Source organism: Silene latifolia, chromosome Y, assembly GCF_048544455.1.
Source record: "Silene latifolia isolate original U9 population chromosome Y, ASM4854445v1, whole genome shotgun sequence".
NCBI classification, from domain to species: Eukaryota; Viridiplantae; Streptophyta; class Magnoliopsida; order Caryophyllales; family Caryophyllaceae; genus Silene; species Silene latifolia.
In genome coordinates this window covers 102,373,737-102,393,603 of record NC_133538.1, presented here as the reverse complement: position 1 = coordinate 102,393,603, position 19,867 = coordinate 102,373,737, and the positions used below count along the sequence as shown (strand labels likewise).

Below are 19,867 nucleotides of genomic sequence, written 5' to 3'. Positions count from 1 at the left end.
GACCTTAGTCTAACCTGGTATAATTAGGCTGACTGGGGCAACCAAGGTCCGGACAAATTTGACTATTGTTTGACAGGTAAAGAATATTACAGGGTAGGTACGCTACTAAACCTTGGAAGAAAGACCTGATAGTAAGGAAGGAAAGCATGGAATGGTCTGGCAGAGTTCCTAAGCAGGCCGGACTGAATTGTCAAGCAACATAATGGCTATATAAAAGGAAAATATGCATGTCCTATTTTCATAGAAGACCAATTCCAGCTCCAAGAATATTTTATTCTCACGTACCAGATCGTGCAAAAGAGAACAAGCCAATGTTTGTTGAGGAAGACTAAGTTAAGCGGATTAATAGGGAATGTGCCCTATTTTTCAGCTAGCAGCTGCCAACGGCCAAGAGGAACGTTGAGAAGCATCCAACGTTAGTATTTGAAGAGTATAAATAGCATTGTCTAGCAATTGTAAAGGGAGACTAATTATTCATTATTGATATACAGTTTTCTTCCTATTTTTCTCTAAGCATTTAAGTTTACACACCAAACTTGTTATCAGCCTACCAAATAAATACAACAACATTATTTATATCTAATTTCCATCTATCTTTCGTTTATATTTTTATTCCTAATTTATAGAACTAGATACCCTTATCACTTAATAATTAAGCCGAATCCTTCCAGAGAAAATCTTGCTAAAACAGTGTCCATATTTTATAAAGATTTTGAATTCAAGCCATCAAAAGCGCTAGATTAATATTCTTCTCTTCCTAATCATCTCAAGTCTGAGTTTGAGGAAATTCTGAAGGAGAAGGGGATTATTCCTGCTGATGCTGAAATCTGAATTCCTGAAGACTCTCCAATCAGCGCCGACTAGGCCTGTCCTGGTTGGTTCTGTATCCATAATTGGGCTTTCAAGACTGGTTGTAAGTTACCTTTCTCTCCTTTGATGGTTGAAGTGGTTAAGGAAATTGGTACTCCTCATTACCAGATCATTCCCACAGTCTAGAAGGTGGTTCTTTATATTGAGTTTTTATGTGATAATCATCATCTGTCTTTTACTCTAAATGATTTGAAAAGCTGTTATTCCCTGAGGACACATAGTCCTGGCGGGGTTACTTTCAAGGTTAGGCCTTCAACTAATCCTCTTCTCAGCAATCTGGATAGTGGGGCTGACAAGAGTTGGGCTGCTGGTTACATGTTCATCAGGACCAACTCGATTAGGCCTGCTGGTCATGATATCTAAAATCTTTTCGGTAACTTGTCGTTAGGAGCACCTAGACCAAAACACAATTTATAACTTCACAAACAACTCTACAATTAGTAAAGAGGCAAGTAAAGGTCGGATCCCAAGGGACGGGAATTCAGATGAGATTTCTATTGCAACTAGTGGTGTCTTAGGGGTTCCAGCTGCGAATTTTTCCTTTGATTTCCTTCCCTCTCATAGATGCTTCCCCACACTTGAAGATTGGTTCCTTCCTTCATTCAAAATTCGTTAGTGACCCTCCCTCACTTACTCTCATGGAAAGAGTTTATGTTTATGATTAAACAAATGCAATAAAATTATAAATACAAGTTAGAGGGTTAGTATATTTACAAGTGGTGGTTTAGGGAGGACTCCCCCAAACTCTCCCTTTGATGGTTCTTTCAAGGATGAGAAGGCCCGAGGTAGATGACCTTGACCTCTTCAATAAACGCTCCCTCATAGTATGGCTTCAACCTTTGACCATTGACTTTGAACTTGCTTCCATCTTCCGCCTTGATTTCAAAATCTCCATATCTTCCAACTTCGGTTATCACGTAGGGACCCATCCATCTAGAGTTCAACTTTCCCGGAAAAAGTCGGTAGCGGGAATTTAATAGAAGGACTTTGTTCCCTTTGTGCAAGGCCTTTTGTCTAATCCTCTTATCACGGAGCGATTTTGTCCTTTCTTTATAAATCTTGGCGTTCTCATAGGATTGTAGTCGGAATTCCTCCAACTCTTGAATTTGAATCATCCTCTTTTGGCCACTCAATTTGAGATCAAGATTAAGAGCTTGGATTGCCCAAAAAGCTTTGTACTCCAATTCGATTGGCAAATGACATGCTTTTCCATAGACAAGCTTGTAAGTGGAGGCTCCTATGGGAGTCTTATAGGCCGTCCTATAAGCCCAAAGAGCATCATCAAGCTTTGTGCTCCAATCTTTTCGGGTCTTGTTCACAACTTTCTCAAGAATTTGTTTGATCTCTCTATTTGAAACTTCAACTTGACCGCTTGTTTGAGGATGATATCCCAAGCCGGTTCTATGTTGGACACCATATTTGGTCAAAAGAGATGCAAGTTTCTTCTCATTAAAATGCGTTCCTCCATCACTTATGATTGCTCTAGAAACTCCAAATCTTGGGAAGATTATTTTCTTGAAGAGCTTGGTGACCGTTTTTGCATCATCATTTGGAGTGGTAATTGCCTCCACCCACATTGAGACGTAGTCTACGGCCACAAGGATGTACTTATTCCCATTGGATGTCACAAAAGGACCTTGGTAGTCGATCCCCCGAACATCGAAGATCTCCACCTCTAGAATGCCCCTTTGTGGCATTTCGTTCCTCCAAGAGATATTCCCCGTTCTTTGACAAGCATCGCAATGAATGATGAATTCCCTTGTGTCTTGAAACATTGTAGGCCAATAGAAGCGCGATTGAAGAATTTTTGCAATGGTCCTCCTTGCTCCGTGGTGCCCACCGTAGGGTGATGAGTGACACCCTTCCAAGATTTGTTAGACTTCTCATTGAAGGATGCATTTCCGGTAGAGCCCATCACTACACTCCTTGTAGAGGTTTAGGTCATCCCAAAAGTACCTTTTTTACTTCGAATATGAACCTCTTTCTTTGGTTGTGGTTCAAATTTGGAGGGAGTACTTTTCCAACAATATAGTTAGCATAATCGGCAAACCATGGGGTGATGTGCCTTTCAAGTTGTGTTTGAATGGCCATCAAAATATCGTCGGGAAATGAGTCATTGATCGGGGTTTCTCCATGTTCATCATGAAACCGGATCCTTGACAAGTGATCCGCCACTACATTTTTGGCTCCTTTCTTGTCTCTTATTTCCAAGTCAAATTCTTGAAGAACAAAAATCCATCTCAACAACCTTGGTTTTGCATCCTTCTTTATCAAGAGATGTCAGAGAGCACGGTGATCCTAAAAGACAATCACCTTGGATCCAAGTAAGTAGGAACGGAATTTGTCCAAAGCATATACAATGGCAAGAAGCTCCTTCTCGGTGGTATCATAATTCACTCGGGAGGGATCAAGAGTCTTGTTTATATAGTAGATGGCATGAAGAGCTCTTCCTACCCGTTGGCCAAGAACCGCTCCAACGGCGTGGCTACTAGCATCACACATAATCTCGAACGGTAACTCCCAATTTGGAGGTTGAATGATCGGTGCCGAGATTAGTGCTTCCTTGATTCTATTAAAGGCTTCAACACACTCCTCAGTGAAATGGAATTGGGCATCTTTAAGCAAGAGTTGAGTGAGGGGTTTCGCTATTTTTGAAAAATCCTTTATGAAACGGCGATAGAAACCCGCGTGACCGAGAAAACTTCTCACCCCTCTAACATTCACGGGAGGTGGGAGTTTCTATATCACCTCAACTTTAGCTTTATCGACCTCGATGCCCTTTTCCGAAATTAAATGACCCAAAACAATTCCTTCATTGACCATGAAGTGACACTTTTCCCAATTTAGAACAAGACTAACATCTTCACAATTTTGCAACACAAGATAAAGATTATGCAAACATGAGTCAAAGTCTTTTCCATAAACACTAAAATCATCCATAAAAACTTCCATTATGATCTCTAGGTAGTCGGAGAAGACACTCATCATGCATCTTTGGAAAGTGGCGGGGGCATTACATAAACCAAAAGGCATCCTCCTATATGCAAAAGTACCATAAGGGCATGTGAAGGTGGTCTTATGTTGGTCATCCGGGTGTATAGGGATTTGGAAGAATCCCGAATACCCGTCAAGGTAACAAAATAATTTGTTGGAGGCTAACCTCTCAAGCATTTGGTCAATGAATGGTAGGGGAAATGATCCTTTCTTGTTGCGGAATTTAATTTTCGATAGTCAATGCACATACGCCAACCGATGATCTTCCTTATGGGTATTAGTTCATTCATTTCATTTGTCACTACCGTGGTACCTCCTTTCTTAGGTACCACTTGGACGGGGCTAACCCACAAAGAATCCGATATGGGATATATGATTCCCGCATCAAGTAATTTCATAACCTCTCCTTTGACAACTTCTTGCATGTGGGGGTTCAATCTTCTTTGAGGTTGAATGGTAGGTCTATGGTCTTCCTCTAGATGAATTCTATGCATGCAAAAGTTGGGACTTATCCCCTTAAGGTCATCTAGACTATAACCTATAGCCTTCTCATGTTGTTTCAACACATCAAGCAATTTTCCCAATTGGTTCTCATCAAGTCTATCATTAACAATCACGGGTTTGGTCTTTGATTCATCAAGGTAAGCATATTTCAAATTTGGGGGAAGGGGTTTTAGAGTAGGAGTTTGTACCTTACTTTCTTCCTTTGGAGTTTCATTGAGAATTTGCTCCATATCCATTAGGCATTCCATTCTCATAGCATATTCAACTTGTTCTTCATTCTCATCAATCTCATCACATTCAAATTCCATGATGGATTCCTCTTGCTCTTGAGCTTGTAAGATGTCTTCTAGGATGGATTGCTCATCCTCTATAGGTAAACATGCTTCCACAAGGATGTTATGCACTAATTTGGATTGTGCATGAGTAAGTTCTTTGTTAGCTAGAGCGGCCTCAAAAAGATCTACCTCCAATTCTCAATACATGTTTTTAGCCTCACTTGCTTCCAAGGCCTCCAATGCTTGCATGGGATCTTTGAAGAAAGGTATACTTAAGTGGTCCTCTACAAAACAATCTATAAGGTCCATCTTGCAAAATATCAAACAACTTGAAAACAATTAGAACAAACCTTGAGGAGTTTTACTTCCCCAGGGCAAAGAAAGACACAACTAATCACAATATAAGAAAATCTAAATCAAGTTAACACCGTCCCCGGCAACGGCGCCATTTTTGGTCGTGATATCTAAAATCTTTTCGGTAACTTGTCGTTAGGAGCACCTAGACCAAAACACAATTTATAACTTAACAAACAACTCTACAATTAGTAAAGAGGCAAGTAAAGGTCGGATCCCAAGGGACGGGAATTGAGATGAGATTTCTATTGCAACTAGTGGTGTCACAATTGGGGTTGATGTAGAAGATCACTAAACTAAATAGCAATAAAAGTAAACAAGCAAGATGAATTAAAAGGGATGTAAACAATTGATAAAAAGCACTAGGTTGTCATGGGGTCATAGGGGATTCATGGGAATTGATCATAGAAACATGTTCAAAAATTATAAGCAAGCAAATATTGTTGTGATGGATCGAGTTGGTTTATATCTTACAATCCTAGGAAAGTTTGGGTCCCGGAGCCGAATCGATTAGATTGTACAACACCTAAAAGTCGACTTATTCTTCTCTACTCAACAACATGCATGGTCTAATGAGACTCGAGTTGGTTTATGTCTTACAAGTCTCATTGAAAAGATAGGTGATGGGTAAAAAATGCAAGGATTCATAGGCTCACATTTCATCAAACATAACATGTGCATGAGCTGAGATCACAACAAGCAAGCAAATAAACTATGAAAGCATATTAATTTAAGCATGAATCATTCCCCATGTTGGTTTCCCCTAATTACCCATTAACCTTAGCTAAGGAACTACTCACTCATTATCATGTTGAGCATGCTAGCAAGGTAGTCAATCATACCAGCAAAGTGAAACATGATGAATAAATGAAAGTGATTAACAATAATTAAAGAGGGATTAAGAGAATTATACCTACTAATGATTCCAATAATAAAGCAAAGAATAAAATAAGTACTTGATGCTTGACTGGATACTCTTGTCCTTATTGGTGACACGTTTGGCTTTTTCCCTGGTAGAAAAGGGCTCAGGCAAGGAGACCCTCTTTCTCCTCTTTTGTTCACTATTGCTATGGAATACCTCACTAGGATTCTTAATTTTACTACGAAGGTCCTGCCTTTTAAACATCACTCTCTGTGTAGGAAATTAAAGCTGTCTCATTTAATGTTTGTTGACGATCTTCTAATGTTCTCTAGAGGGGACTCTCAATCTGTGATGCTGCTTTTGAGATCCTTTGCCTCTTTTTCTAGAGCATCTGGTCTAGAGATGAATAATGATAAGTCTAGTATTTACTTCAATGGGGTTCATGGGTCCCTCAAACAGCAGCTTATAGCTAGGTCAGGGTCTGTTGAAGGACAAATTCCCTTTAATTATTTGGGAGTTCCCATTGCAGCTGGTAGGTTGGGGAAGAAATAATGTAGGATTCTGGTGGAGAAAATTATTGAAAGAATCAGAACGTTTGGAGCCAGGAAGGTGTCTTATGCTGGCAGACTCATCTTGGTCAAGTCTGTCCTTACTTCCCTTTTCTCTTATTGGGCTAATATATTCCTGATTCCTAAAGGAGTATTGAAGCAAATTGATAATATCTGTCGTAACTACTTATGGGATGGCACAAGTGACTATATGAGAGTTCCATTGGTTGGTTGGGATCATGTGTGCATTCCACAGAGTGAGGGTGGTCTGGGAGTTAGGAATAGTGCTCACTGGAATTTGGCTACCATTGGGAAGCTTGTGTGGTGGATTTACAGCAAGCCAGATAGCTTATGGGTGAAGTGGGTACATCAAATTTATATAAAAAGTGATTCCTGGTCTGATCATGTTCCTAAATGTCACATGAGTGGCAACTGAAAGGCGATATGTAAGACCAGGGATCTGTTTCAGAACGGGTATTCACATGGTACATGGCTTGCTGACTTGAAAGGGTACTCTGTTAAGTCTGGGTATGATTGGATCAGGCTTAAGGAGACAAAAGTGGGGTGGTCTAAGCTGGTTTGGAATAATGCTGCTTTACCTAAGCATTGTTTTGTTAACTGGCTTATTATGAGGAATGCTCTTAACACCAAAGAGAAGCTGTATAGGATTGGAGTTAGTTCTGATGATTTGTGCTGCATTTGCCAAGCTGGTTCTGAGAATGTTACTCTTCTTTTCCAGCACTGCCCGTATGTTCTTGAGCTACTGGAGGTTGACCTGTGATTGGCTGAAGATTCCAAAACCGCAGGGGAATTCTCTTATCTGGATTGGTAGGAGGAATTGGTCACAGGTGCAGAAGGCTATATGCTTCGCAGTCTTCATGGCTGTTAATTACATAGTTTGGCAGCAACGTAATTCTGCAAGATTAGAGGGTGTTTTGGTACGACCTACTGTTGTGTTTAATCAATCCAAAAACCTGATGAAAATCAGGTTTAGATGTCAATTAAGTAAGGTTGTAAGAGCTAGTGATAGGGATTGGATCAATTGTATTCTAAACTAAGTTATGATGTATCTTGTATCCTTAGTTTGAGCTTAATGAGATTACTTACATTTCACCAAAAAAAAAAAGGATGAACAAGAGAGAGATTAAGGAAATAAAACTTGTATTAAAACTTGATTAATTGTTGATTACAATATTAAAGAGAGATTTGATTGATATTAACTACACTAAAGATTTCTAAGAAGAACATGCTCTTCTAATTAGACTAATGGGGTATTTATAGTGGGGATTAGGTGTAGAAATTAGGGTTAATTAAGGGCTTAAATGATGATTAAGTCCCTACTTAAGGAAACGCCGGTCTTTTTGGAAGGATGGGCATCTTTCTTGAAGCTTGAAGAAACGAAATTGGTCTGCCTTGGAATCCGGGCGTCTTTAGCACGGGACGGGCGGATTCGGTGGTCTGTGCCCGGGCATCTTAGGGTGAAGATGGGCGTCTTCTGGAGCTGTTGCCCGGGCGTCTTGGGGAGAAGACGCACGGATTGTGGTGATGGAGACGGGCGTCTTCTGGGGAAGACGCACGGATTGCTGGGCAGTCTGCTTTCTTCTTCTTTTCTTCCTTTTTCTTCATAAAATCCTTGGGGATTTCCTCGGGGATGCAAGGATCTTTTCTCATCATTGCCCATCTACTATAGTATGTACAAAGGCCTTCTAATCTTGTCTCTCCTTGATGCTTGGTCATTTGAATTCAATCAATTTAGTCTCATTTTGCCATGAAAATGAAAGGTTTGCACTCCTTTCCTACCAAGGGACAAAACCTCAAATAATATGCAAAACAAAGAACTAAAGACAAAAAATGACCCAAATATGCACTAAAAAGCATGGGAACAAGGCTAATTCGGGGACTAAATGTGCTCTAATTATGGTCACATCACCTGCCCTAGCGTATCTCAATTTTGATGCTTGTACTGGTGGTAAGTATCCTGCAACTTTTACCTGTCCTGCACATATTTTGTTAATTTAATGTAAAGTAGGAAATATTTAACAGGATATACCTCTTTTGTAGTGGATGATTGGGCGTGCACTGCTGAATATCCTTCTGAAAGGGTAACTGCTTTTCTGGCTATTCCTCCTCAGGAGAGGTCATGGCCATTTTGCTCTATGGTGGAACGTTTTCCTCGCTGCCTAAAGGAAGAGGGTGTTTCCAAGGTTTCCAGGCTAGTTAAGGCTCTTGGTGCCTCAACTTCTGGCAGTAAGACTTTTTTCTCTGTGCTCTTCTTTATATTGGTTAATTTTGTTATTGCTAATGTAGTTCCTCATTTTGTAGCTACCAGGTCGTCTACTAGGCAAACTAGGTTTGGTATAATAGACCTGAATGTCAGGCTTGCCCGAGTCAAGGAGGAAGACTCCCAAGGTAGTGGTGGTCCTGGAACTGAAGCTGATAAACCAATTGACCTGAGTGATGTCCCAGTTGCTCCGGTTCTACCAGATGTTCCTGCTAAGGCTAGTCCTGTTACTTATAAGAGGAAGCAAGAAAAGGCTAGTATTCCTCCTCCTATCAGGGAGGTGAAGGCTATGGCAGGTAGTTTTGAAGCTGCCAAGGAGAAGATCCAGGAATTTGCTGACTCCAAGTCTCCTTTAATGGTATCAATGGACCTCATTGAATCTTCTACCAAGGCGGTTTCTATGGTGGATCATGCTGTCAATCTTGTGACTGACGCTCTTGGTTCATTGGGAGAGGTATCCTGAGTTTACTTATGGTTTATTTTCTTGGATATTTTCCTAATTCCTTTTCTAACATTTATTTTATTTCCCTGATCCGGCGGCAATAGCCTGTCTTGTCAATGCTTATCAGACTTCTTCGTTGGTGGCTAGGACCAATATGCTTAACTCTGATGTTGATAAACTGAAGTCTGAGATTTCCTTTGCTCAGGATGACCTGGCTGCTGCCAAGGCTGATTTGAAGAGAGCGCAGGTTGAACGTGATGCTGCCAAGGTCGAGGCTGGGTCCAGTAAGCAGTTGCTGCAGGAGGCTTTGGAAAGGAATGAAGAGCTCAATCTTGAGAAGGACGATCTAGAAGGCAAGCTTGATGATGTTGTCTTCTATTTCTTTGTCAAAGGGAAAGTTGCTGCCACGTCTGAACCAGTGGAGGCTAGGGCAAAATGGAACCCTGAAGCTAAAATGGCCCTTGTTGCTAAGAGGTATCCTAACCTGCACAACCTTGGTGAAGAGGAGGAAGTGGATTCTCCAAGGGAGCAGGATGCTGAAGAGGCCAAGGAGGATGTTGCCGATGTTGGTTCTCAGGAGAAGCAGTAATTTGTTTTTAAATAATAATTTATGTTGGTGTTTGGCCCATCCAGGGGGGTGTCCCTGAAAAAATAATTTGGTATTTCAGTTCTCTTTGCCAGGGAGGTTATCCCTGAAAAGTTAAACATTTGGTTGCCTTTGCCCCAGGGGGGGGGGGGGGGGGGGATTTATTAATGATAGCAAGTTTGCGTTTTCTGGCTTGTTTCGTTCCAAATCTTTCTTTCTTTTTAACGCTTTCTCCTTCAGTCTGTTAAATAAATGATTTTCAAACTGTTAAACTGTTAAATAAATGATCTTCAACCTGTTAACCTGTTAAATATATGATCGTCAACCTATTAACCTGTCTAGTGTTTTAATTCGATGTTAATCATCAATCATGTGTAGTTTTTCTTCGTGTCATGATTGAAGTGGGTGGGATCCGGCTTGTTTGGAGGGCTTATGTTCCCTGCCTGGCTGGAAGGCTTGGTATTCGGCCTTTCTGGAGATCATTTGGACGTGTCGTCAGGATCTTTCACCTACTTACCCGTCACAGTGTTGCGTCCAACCGTTGTAGAGGAGTGCAGCAAATAGCTAGATCAGGCAATTATTTCATGCCTGATTGGTCCCGTATTTGCCGTATCTGGTGTGGGTTACCAACATTCGTTTGGGCACGACAGGGTGCAACAAAAATAAAGAGTACTAAAAATAAAAAACAAAGTAGTGGGATATAATAGAGTATTTCTCAATCCTGAAGTCTGATTCATGTAATAATAGATCATGCATAATTTTTCAGGATTCAAATATTATATCATATATGAGCAGGGTAGAGCACATAAGTTTTGCATACAAGATACACATAAATTTTGCATGTTGGACATATAAAGCAGACAATTTTGACAGGCAGAACATGCATGGTTTAAATATATTAAATTAGTGTAAGTAGAATTGAATTTTCACCTTGTCAAGACAGGGTATAGCTGTATTATTCTGAGAATTTTATATATGAAATTGTTTCAAATGAGTTACATTCCAGGACCTTGTGATCATTTCTCCCTCTAAAATTTATAGCCTGTATGCTCCTTGCCTGACGATTGAGTCTATTAAATAAGGGCCTTCCTATGCAGGGGCTAGTTTTCCTATTGATTTTTCTTTTTTGTTTGGGAATACCTGTCGTAGGACTAAGTCCCCTTCCCTAAAAACTTTGATTTTGAAATTTTTGTTATAACTTTTAGCTACTATTTGTTAATATGTTGCTATCTTGATTTTGGCGGCATCTCTCAACTATTCTGTTAGGATTAGGATGTCCTGCATCAGGCTGTTGTTTGCTTCTATGTCGTCCAGGCTGTATCTTAAAGTTGGCACATATACTTCTGCAGGAATGACAGCTTCACAACCATACACCAAGGAATAGGGTGTTTGGCCTGTTGCAGTCTTTGGAGTTGTCCTGTCTGCCCACAATACTATTAGAAGTTCTTCTGCCGATCTACCTCGTCTACTCTTCAGCTTCTTTTTCAGGCAGCTGATGACTACCTTGCTGCTTGATTCAGCCTGCCTGTTTTCTTTTGGGTAGCCAGGGGTTGAATTTACCAGGTTGATATTGAAGGAAAAGTAGATCTATATACTAACATATTCATATATGTTCCATTTTAATTTGTCATAAAATTAACAAGTGATCTTATGCATGCAAACTATTTAACAAAGTAAAGAAGAATTAATCCTTACATTGGAATTTCGGTTCATGTGGGCACAAAAGAGATCTCCTTCTCTTTTGTTCTTGAGCTTTCCTTTTGGATGAACAAAGACCCAAGTGTAGGATCTCTCCCAAGGATTTATACCCAAGACACACTCTTAATAAAATTAATATAATGTATACTAGATAATATTAATTTTGTAAAGAAAAATTGACCCAAAAAATATTTGGTTATCTCACCCAAAACCGGTTGAGAGAGGAATGATAGAAGAAATTTTTCTCTTTCTAAAACTCTTGTTTTTAGATGATATGAATGAATAATATCACTAGTTATTTTTAAGTGAATATTAGGCAAAAATAAGAAGAAAAATCTCATGGATTTCTCTTCCCAAAACCGGTGGGAGTGGAGGAAAAATAGAGCCAATGCATGCTCATGGTTACCTTCACAAGAATATGTAGGTGTGCATGGCTAGCAATAGGTTTACATAATAATGTTTTCCATTAACTTTAATCAACATAAAATATATGTTAAATCCTCCCACTATTTCGGCCAAATGGAGATAAAATGGATTCCATTTTATCTTTGTCAATTGTCAATATGTCACATGTCATATGTTGCATAAATTTGTTGTGCATTTTTAACATATTAAAAATCAACGTATTATTATTAAAAATACGTCACATACAAAAATCGACTTAGTAATTCATAATTACTTGTGCCAAAATATTTTACCAATTATAAATCACAACAATTTGTATTTATAATAATTCATTCAAATTTAATTGTTTCCTTAAACAATAATTTCATCTGAGTAATGATACAATTCTATTACTCAGACCGTATCTCATTTTAATCAATTTCAATGTGATACGTAAATTTTACCTCCAAAATCGTCCGTCAATTTTCAAGTAATTTAATTAACTCGTAACATTATACGATTAATTAAATGATACGATTAATTAAATGATCAATTAAGAGTGTTATCCTTTAGGTATGACCTAGGGGATCAACTGATCACCACCGTCACACGACAGTAATGTCAAACTCTAGTCATCCAATCATTACCGATATATGTTGATCAGTTGACAGTAAAAATATTACTTCCCAATTGTATTCTTTATAATGAGATTTAAACATGTGATCATCATGATCAACAGTCGTGATCGCATTATTGTCGGATGACACATATTCCAACAATCTCACACTTGTCCTCGACAAGTGTGCGTCACCAATTCTCTTGTCCTATTACTATCTCCCACTCAATGCAAGGTGTCTTTCAGGTCGTACTTGCAAGTGATCATATCGAGAGTGGTTTCCTCGATCTGGAGAATAAGCGATTGACCGGACTTATCTATCATAGATACTTTCCGAGCGTGGCCGCGCATTTCGATTCATTACTCCTCGAGTGGCCCCGAGATATTGTTATAACCCCGACTAGGGGTGGACAATTCCTATCGCACTCATTCCCTTCAACTAGCCACAGCCATCATAACCCAAAATGTGCCCATTTGACCCCATTTACGAAGGTCGTAGTAACACAAATTAAAGTTAATCTGAAACTGTGCCATCGTAGGCGAATAGTCTTTAGTCAAAAGAATCGACTCATTAGAATACTATAGTAGCTCTCGCCACGACCAGGCTATATAAATTGCCAGAACTCTATAAGCAGTCATAAGGCCCGACAAAATGTTCTTAACAGTCTGCCTATGTGATCGACTAGTCATCTCACATGACTCTATGGCATTTGAACTTGCCATCAATCGCATTACACTCTAGTCACTTCGAGGCGTCACCTCATACAAGTGACTATGGGCAAATACAATGTTAATCCGTGTTCACTTTAACGGGGTTCAATTGTCATTATAACCCGTTTGGATGTAACAATGTATAAATTGAAGATAAAAGACAAATGTGATTGTGAACATGAATAAAAACAACAGTTTTATTTCATTTCAAAATCTAACAAAAACTTGGTACACGTTTAAGTCCCATGGACGTAACATGTCCATCATGCTTAGCCTAGCCTGCGATAATGGCTTGGTGAGCGGATCGGCTATGTTTTCATCCGTCCCAACCTTACAAATCGCAATTTCCTTTCTCTCAATGAAATCTCTTATTACATGATATTTTCTAAGTACATGTCTAGATCTATTACTAGACTTCGGCTCCTTAGCTTGGAAGATCATCCCACTATTATCACAATAGAGAGTGATGGGATCATTGACGGTAGGTACTACTTTTAGACCTTCCGTGAATTGCCTGATCCCAACAGCTTCCTTAGTAGCTTCTGATGCTGCAATGTACTCAGCCTCCGTTGTAGAATCCATGATTCTGACTTCCTTGAAGCTTCTCCAGCTTACGGCACCACCATTGAGCATAAAAACGAAACCAGCTTGTGATTTCAAGTCATCTCTATCTGTTTGAAAACTTGAGTCCGTGTATCCATTAACACGTAACTCAGTATCTCCTCCAAACAATAGGATAGAATCCTTAGTTCTTCTCAAGTACTTAAGGATGTTCTTGACGGCTATCCAGTGACTCTCACCTGGATTTCCTTGATATCTACTCGTCATGATCAAGGCATAAGAGACATCAGGACGTGTGCATATCATGGCATACATGATTGATCCAACAGCGGAAGCATAAGGGATCAACTTCATGCGTTCAACATCATGGGGTTCGGCGGGAGATTGAGTCTTGCTCAATATCGTCCCGGTTACCATAGGTACCAAACCCCTTTTGGATTTGTCCATGCTGAACCGTCGAAGAATCTTATCAATATAAGACTCTTGACTTAGTGCCAATATCCTCTTGGATCTATCTCTATGGATCCGGATACCTAATATGCGTTGTGCCTCTCCTAAATCCTTCATTTAGAAGTGGTTACCTAACCACTTCTTAACATAAGACAACATTGGAATATCATTTCCAATGAGTAGTATGTCATCGACATACAAGATTAGGAACACAACATTGCTCCCACTAAATTTCATGTATAAACATGGTTCCTCAATACTTCGAGTGAAACCATTTTCCTTTATAACATGATTGAATCGATGATTACAACTTCTAGATGCTTGCTTAAGACCATAAATGGATCTCTTAAGCTTGCACACTTTGTTAGGATTTTTAGAATCAACAAAACCTTCGGGTTGTATCATGTACACCTCCTCTTCTAAATGCCCATTTAGAAAAGCGGTTTTGACATCCATTTGCCATATTTCATAATCATGAAATGCGGCAATCGCTAACAAAATCCGTATGGATCTTAGCATGGCTACGGGGGCGAAGGTCTCATCATAATGGAGACCTTGGACTTGGGTAAATCCTTTTGCCACTAGCCTAGCTTTGTAGACATCATCATGTCCTTCTATGCCATTTTTTACTTTGAATATCCATTTGTATTGAAGGGGTCTTGCCCCTTTAGGCAAATCTACCAAGTCCCAAACTTGGTTTTCATGCATAGAATCCATTTCGGACTTCATGGCTTCAAGCCATAAGGAGGAATTTGGACTAGAGATTGCGGCCTTGTAGGTGGCGGGCTCGTCACTTTCCATAAGCAACACATCGAGTGTTCCATCTTCCTCGATAATTCCCACATATCGATCGGGATGGCGAATTACTCGACCCGTCCTTCTTAGTGGAGGAGGTACAACCGCGTTAGACGACGAAGGAACTTCTTCTTCCGTCTCTACCTCGGTTTGTGGCTCTTGAACTTCGTCAAGTTCAAAATTTCTCCCACTCTGTCTCTTAGAAATAAATTCTCTTTCTAAGAAGACAGCCTCGTAAGACACATACACTTTGTTATCTTGAGGTTTGTAGAAGTAGTATCCTCGAGAGGTCGAGGGGTAACCTACAAAGATGCATTTTTCGGATCTTGGGGCAAGCTTGTTGTCGTTCTTAGTCTTGACGTAAGCATCACATCCCCAAATCTTCATATAGGATATATTGGAGATCCTTCCCATCCACATCTCACATGGAGTCTTTTCGGTGGACTTTGTGGGACTATTGTTCAAAGATCGAATTGCGGTTTGAATCGCAAATCCCCAAAACGAGTTCGGTAACTCGGTTTGACTCATCATGGATCGAACCATATCAAGTAAGGTTCGATTCCTCCTTTCGGCAACACCATTGAGTTGTTGTGTTCCGGGTGGAGTAAGTTGTGATATAATAGCACAACCTTTCAATTGTCAATCAAATTCAAGGCTAAGATATTCTCCACCACGATCGGATCGTAGTGCCTTAATCCTTTTGTTCAATTGGTTCTCTACTTCGTTTTCAAATTCTTTGAATTTCTCAAACGCTTCACTCTTATGCTTCATTAAATAGACATACCCATGTCTACTCAAGTCGTCGGTGAAAGTTATAAAGTAGTCATAATTTCCACGAGCGGTGATACTCATTGGTCCACATACATCGGTGTGTATCAGTCCTAATAGTTCACTAGCTCGTGTCCCTTTACCACTAAAAGGATTACGAGTCATTTTGCCAAGTAGGCAATATTCGCATGTACCATATGATTGATAATCAAATGGTGTAATCACTTTAGTCGAAATTAATCTTTTGATGCGATTCTCGTTTATGTGACCTAATCGACAATGCCAAATGAACGCTTCACTTGGGTCACTTGATTTGAGTTTCTTTGATTGAATGTTATAGATATCATTAGTCGGATTTGAGGTCTCTAAAATGTAAATGCCATTGATAGGGGAAGCTTGGCCTATAACCAAGTCGTTCCTAGAAATAGTACAACGATTGTTCTTAATGACAAAACAAAAACCGTCCATGTCTAGCATGGCGATTGAAATAATGTTTTTAGAGAGTGTAGGCACATAAAAACAATTATGTAAATACAACTCAAATCCATTAGGCAAAGCTAAAACATAAGTTCCTTTGGATTCGGCCGCTACCCGAGCTCCATTTCCAAGGCGTAGATCCACATCTCCCTTGCTAAGCCTCTTCACGTCTCTTAAACCCTGTAAATGATTACAAAGGTGAGAACCACAACCGGTATCTAGTACCCATGTCGTAGTGGAAGTATAATTTATATCAATAACATAAATTTCCTTAGGAATTTTACCTTTTGGAGTGATGATTCCTTCCCTTATATTTCGCAAATATACGGGACAATTCCTAAGCCAATGTCCCATGCCATAGCAATAATGGCACTCATCATTAACTTGCTTGAAGTTTTTGATTTTCTTTCCCTTCTTCTTGAACCTTTTGCCGTTAGAAGCAAGAACTTGATTGCTTGAGCTCCCACTAGTTTTGGCATCTTTATCTTCCAGAGACAAAGACCCTATAGATTGTATGAGGTAGTTTTCCGGAGACGGACTCACACGAGGTCTAGTAGTAGTAGGTGGTTTAGAAGAAGTGATGAAGTTAAGGTTTCCATCCGAACCTATCCCAAAATGAAGTTCTCTAGTAGTGTCGAAATCAATGTTGGAGCAAACATCGTCAAAAACATTGTGGTAAGACTCAATAGTTATCGGTGCGGTGGCATTTGATGGATTCATTGTAATGAACTACAAATATGGAGGAAAAGGAAATATTAACATTTTTTTTTTTAAATCATACTTGCAAATTAACAAGATATGAACATTTATATAGTGACCTCTACCCAACTATAATAAATGATTCCAAGACCCAAATTCATATCGACTTAGGCACGGTAGGGCCAATACATCCTTTATCAATATAACTCGGTGGATTAACGTTTAATCGATTCTACTTTTAGAACTCTTGGTCGATAATATTACATTAACAATTATCTTTAGCCCAAAACACATCCGACAAGGGCGTGGTGTGGCCGATACATCCCTTTTCAAAAAAATTTGTTGAGTTCAATCCAAATTTCAAATAAATGTGTCCATGATCCAAATCCACATCAACTTGGGCACGGTAGGGCCGATTCATCCCTTATCAACATGAATTCGGTGGATAGACATTTATCACCCACTTCCCCTACGTAACAAGTTTTGTACCCCTGTAGGGCCGAGTGCACTCCCTCGCGAAATAGGTTTTCATGGTTTCTACTATTTGGTAAGGCTATGTCTCAATTAATTGTTTTAGCGAGAGGTCATGTCAATTTATTATCTATCACGTTTTAAGTGAACTAAAACGGTGAACTACGATAATTTTAATTAACACGGTCGATAAAATCGATGAAAGAAGATGCATGTTTTAGTTATGGCGATTTAGCGATGCATGTGACATAAAATAAAATGCAAGCATAAAATAAATCCTAGTATGGCCTTTCCTAAAATAGAAAAACTATTTAACTATTACATATTCGGAAACCAACTCCATTGGTCCCTTGAACTTCGGTTGTGGCACGCATCTCGAGGTAACACCGTCTTTATGTATCGCCATTTTGAAGAAATCCGTCTTTGGGAACTCCGAGATAAATTAAATTACATAGCAAATTACATAATTTCGTATTATACATTTGTAACTAAGATAAAATAAAATAAATTTATTAAATTACAAGACGGTGATACGAGATCACAATAAAAATTACAACCGAATCGATATTCCCATACATTTCGGGAAATACCAATTAAAAACTAAGGCCATACTAAGTAAAATTACATAATTCAAAAATTACATAAATTAAATTATGACAATCATAAAGAAAATGCAGCATTATAATATGTATGAACATGCCCAATTTTAATGCTAAATCGCCTTTAATTAGCCAATACCGTATATTACTCAGTTTTTACGGATTTGCGTGATTTCAACATTTTATAATCACAAAAATTACATAAATTCATATTTATGCATAAGTTAATTACCCTAACCTCTTAGGACTCAAAATTTAGTCTTCACTAATAATTTGACCATAATTAACTCATATTTATAAAAATTGTTCATTAATGGACTTAAAATTATAAAAATAAGCTATAAACTTCAAATAAATCACAAAAATTTCAAATAAATTCAAAATTTGAAATTTAAACTCATGAACATTCTGGAAAAATACCATGACACTCATAATGTTCAAAAAACATAGGTTAAAAATTTCGAAATTTATCCGGAAAAACAATGTTGCGGTTTATCGGTTTTAACCAAAATAATCATAAAAACATGTGAAAAATTATATACATTAAGTTTTCAATTTTAGATCTGAAAAAGAAAATAAAATGCAATATATCATGTTTTTCTTTAGTCATAGAGTATGTTTTATTAATTTTTTCATTAATTAAGTCACTATTCATGCCTTTTTTCTTCAAAAATCCATAAATCATGCAAAAAGACTTCACTATAGCCCATTATTTTACACACATCTTGTAAAATTGCATGTGACAACATACTAAATTTCTATGACCAGATTCGAAAATTATCTCATATTAACCTATTTTTCACCTAAATCCGAATTTAATAATGAAAAATCCATTTTTCGAGCATAACATGTCCAAAAATTATGAAAATTTACAGGTTATCTCAAAATAATATATGAGACAACATATCCAAAAATCACTGGAAAATTCGAAGTATAGCTAATTTTAGACCGAAAATGACATTTTTACTCATAAAATCATATTTAAATGCCATTATTGTATAATATGAACAATAAAAATCCGTAAATTAACCAAAATATCCTAAAACATTTTAGGATCAGAAATTTTAACATTCATGAATTAATTTCGTGATATATCATAATAACACAAATTTTACAAGTTTTATATGTTAATCTTTATAACTCGGAAAAACTTTTAACTGATTTGCATGCAAACAACCATGGCTCTGATACCAATTGAAGGATAAGTATATCTATATACTAACATATTCATATATGTTCCATTTTAATTTGTCATAAAATTAACAAGTGATCTTATGCATGCAAACTATTTAACAAAGTAAAGAAGAATTAATCCTTACATTGGAATTTCGGTTCATGTGGGCACAAAAGATATCTCCTTCTCTTTTGTTCTTGAGCTTTCCTTTTGGATGAACAAAGACCCAAGTGTAGGATCTCTCCCAAGGATTTATACCCAAGACACACTCTTAATAAAATTAATATAATGTATACTAGATAATATTAATTTTGTAAAGAAAAATTGACCCAAAAAATATTTGGTTATCTCACCCAAAATCGGTTGAGAGAGGAATGATAGAGGAAATTTTTCTCTTTCTAAAACTCTTGTTTTTAGATGATATGAATGAATAATATCACTAGTTATTTTTAAGTGAATATTAGGCAAAAATAAGAAGAAAAATCTCATGGATTTCTCTTCCCAAAACCGGTGGGAGTGGAGAAAAAATAGAGCCAATGCATGCTCATGGTTACCTTCACAAGAATATGTAGGTGTGCATGGCTAGCAATAGGTTTACATAATCATGTTTTCCATTAACTTTAATCAACATAAAATATATGTTAAATCCTCCCACTATTTCGGCCAAATGGAGATAAAATGGATTCCATTTTATCTTTGTCAATTGTCAATATGTCACATGTCATATGTTGCATAAATTTGTTGTGCA

At 38.2% G+C, this 19,867-nt stretch overlaps 1 protein-coding gene across 1 annotated transcript; it reads left to right on the top strand.

The window, feature by feature from the left end:
- The first annotated feature begins 6,066 nt into the window (after positions 1–6,066).
- On the top strand, positions 6,067–7,188 carry LOC141628630 (uncharacterized). Its single transcript, XM_074441742.1, has 3 exons — positions 6,067–6,391; positions 6,557–6,771; positions 6,877–7,188. Exons 1-3 carry the CDS (start codon positions 6,067–6,069, stop codon positions 7,186–7,188), a joined length of 852 nt encoding a protein of 283 aa, XP_074297843.1.
- The last annotated feature ends 12,679 nt before the right edge of the window (positions 7,189–19,867 follow it).

Excerpts from the sequence above, each read along its gene's own strand:
- LOC141628630 (XM_074441742.1), top strand. The coding sequence starts at position 6,067 with ATGGAATACCTCACTAGGATTCTTAATTTTACTACGAAGGTCCTGCCT. Across the intron at positions 6,392-6,556 it reads GGGAGTTCCCATTGCAGCTG|GAGTATTGAAGCAAATTGAT; the intron begins GTAGGTTGGGGA and ends TGATTCCTAAAG. Across the intron at positions 6,772-6,876 it reads ATAGCTTATGGGTGAAGTGG|AACGGGTATTCACATGGTAC; the intron begins GTACATCAAATT and ends GATCTGTTTCAG.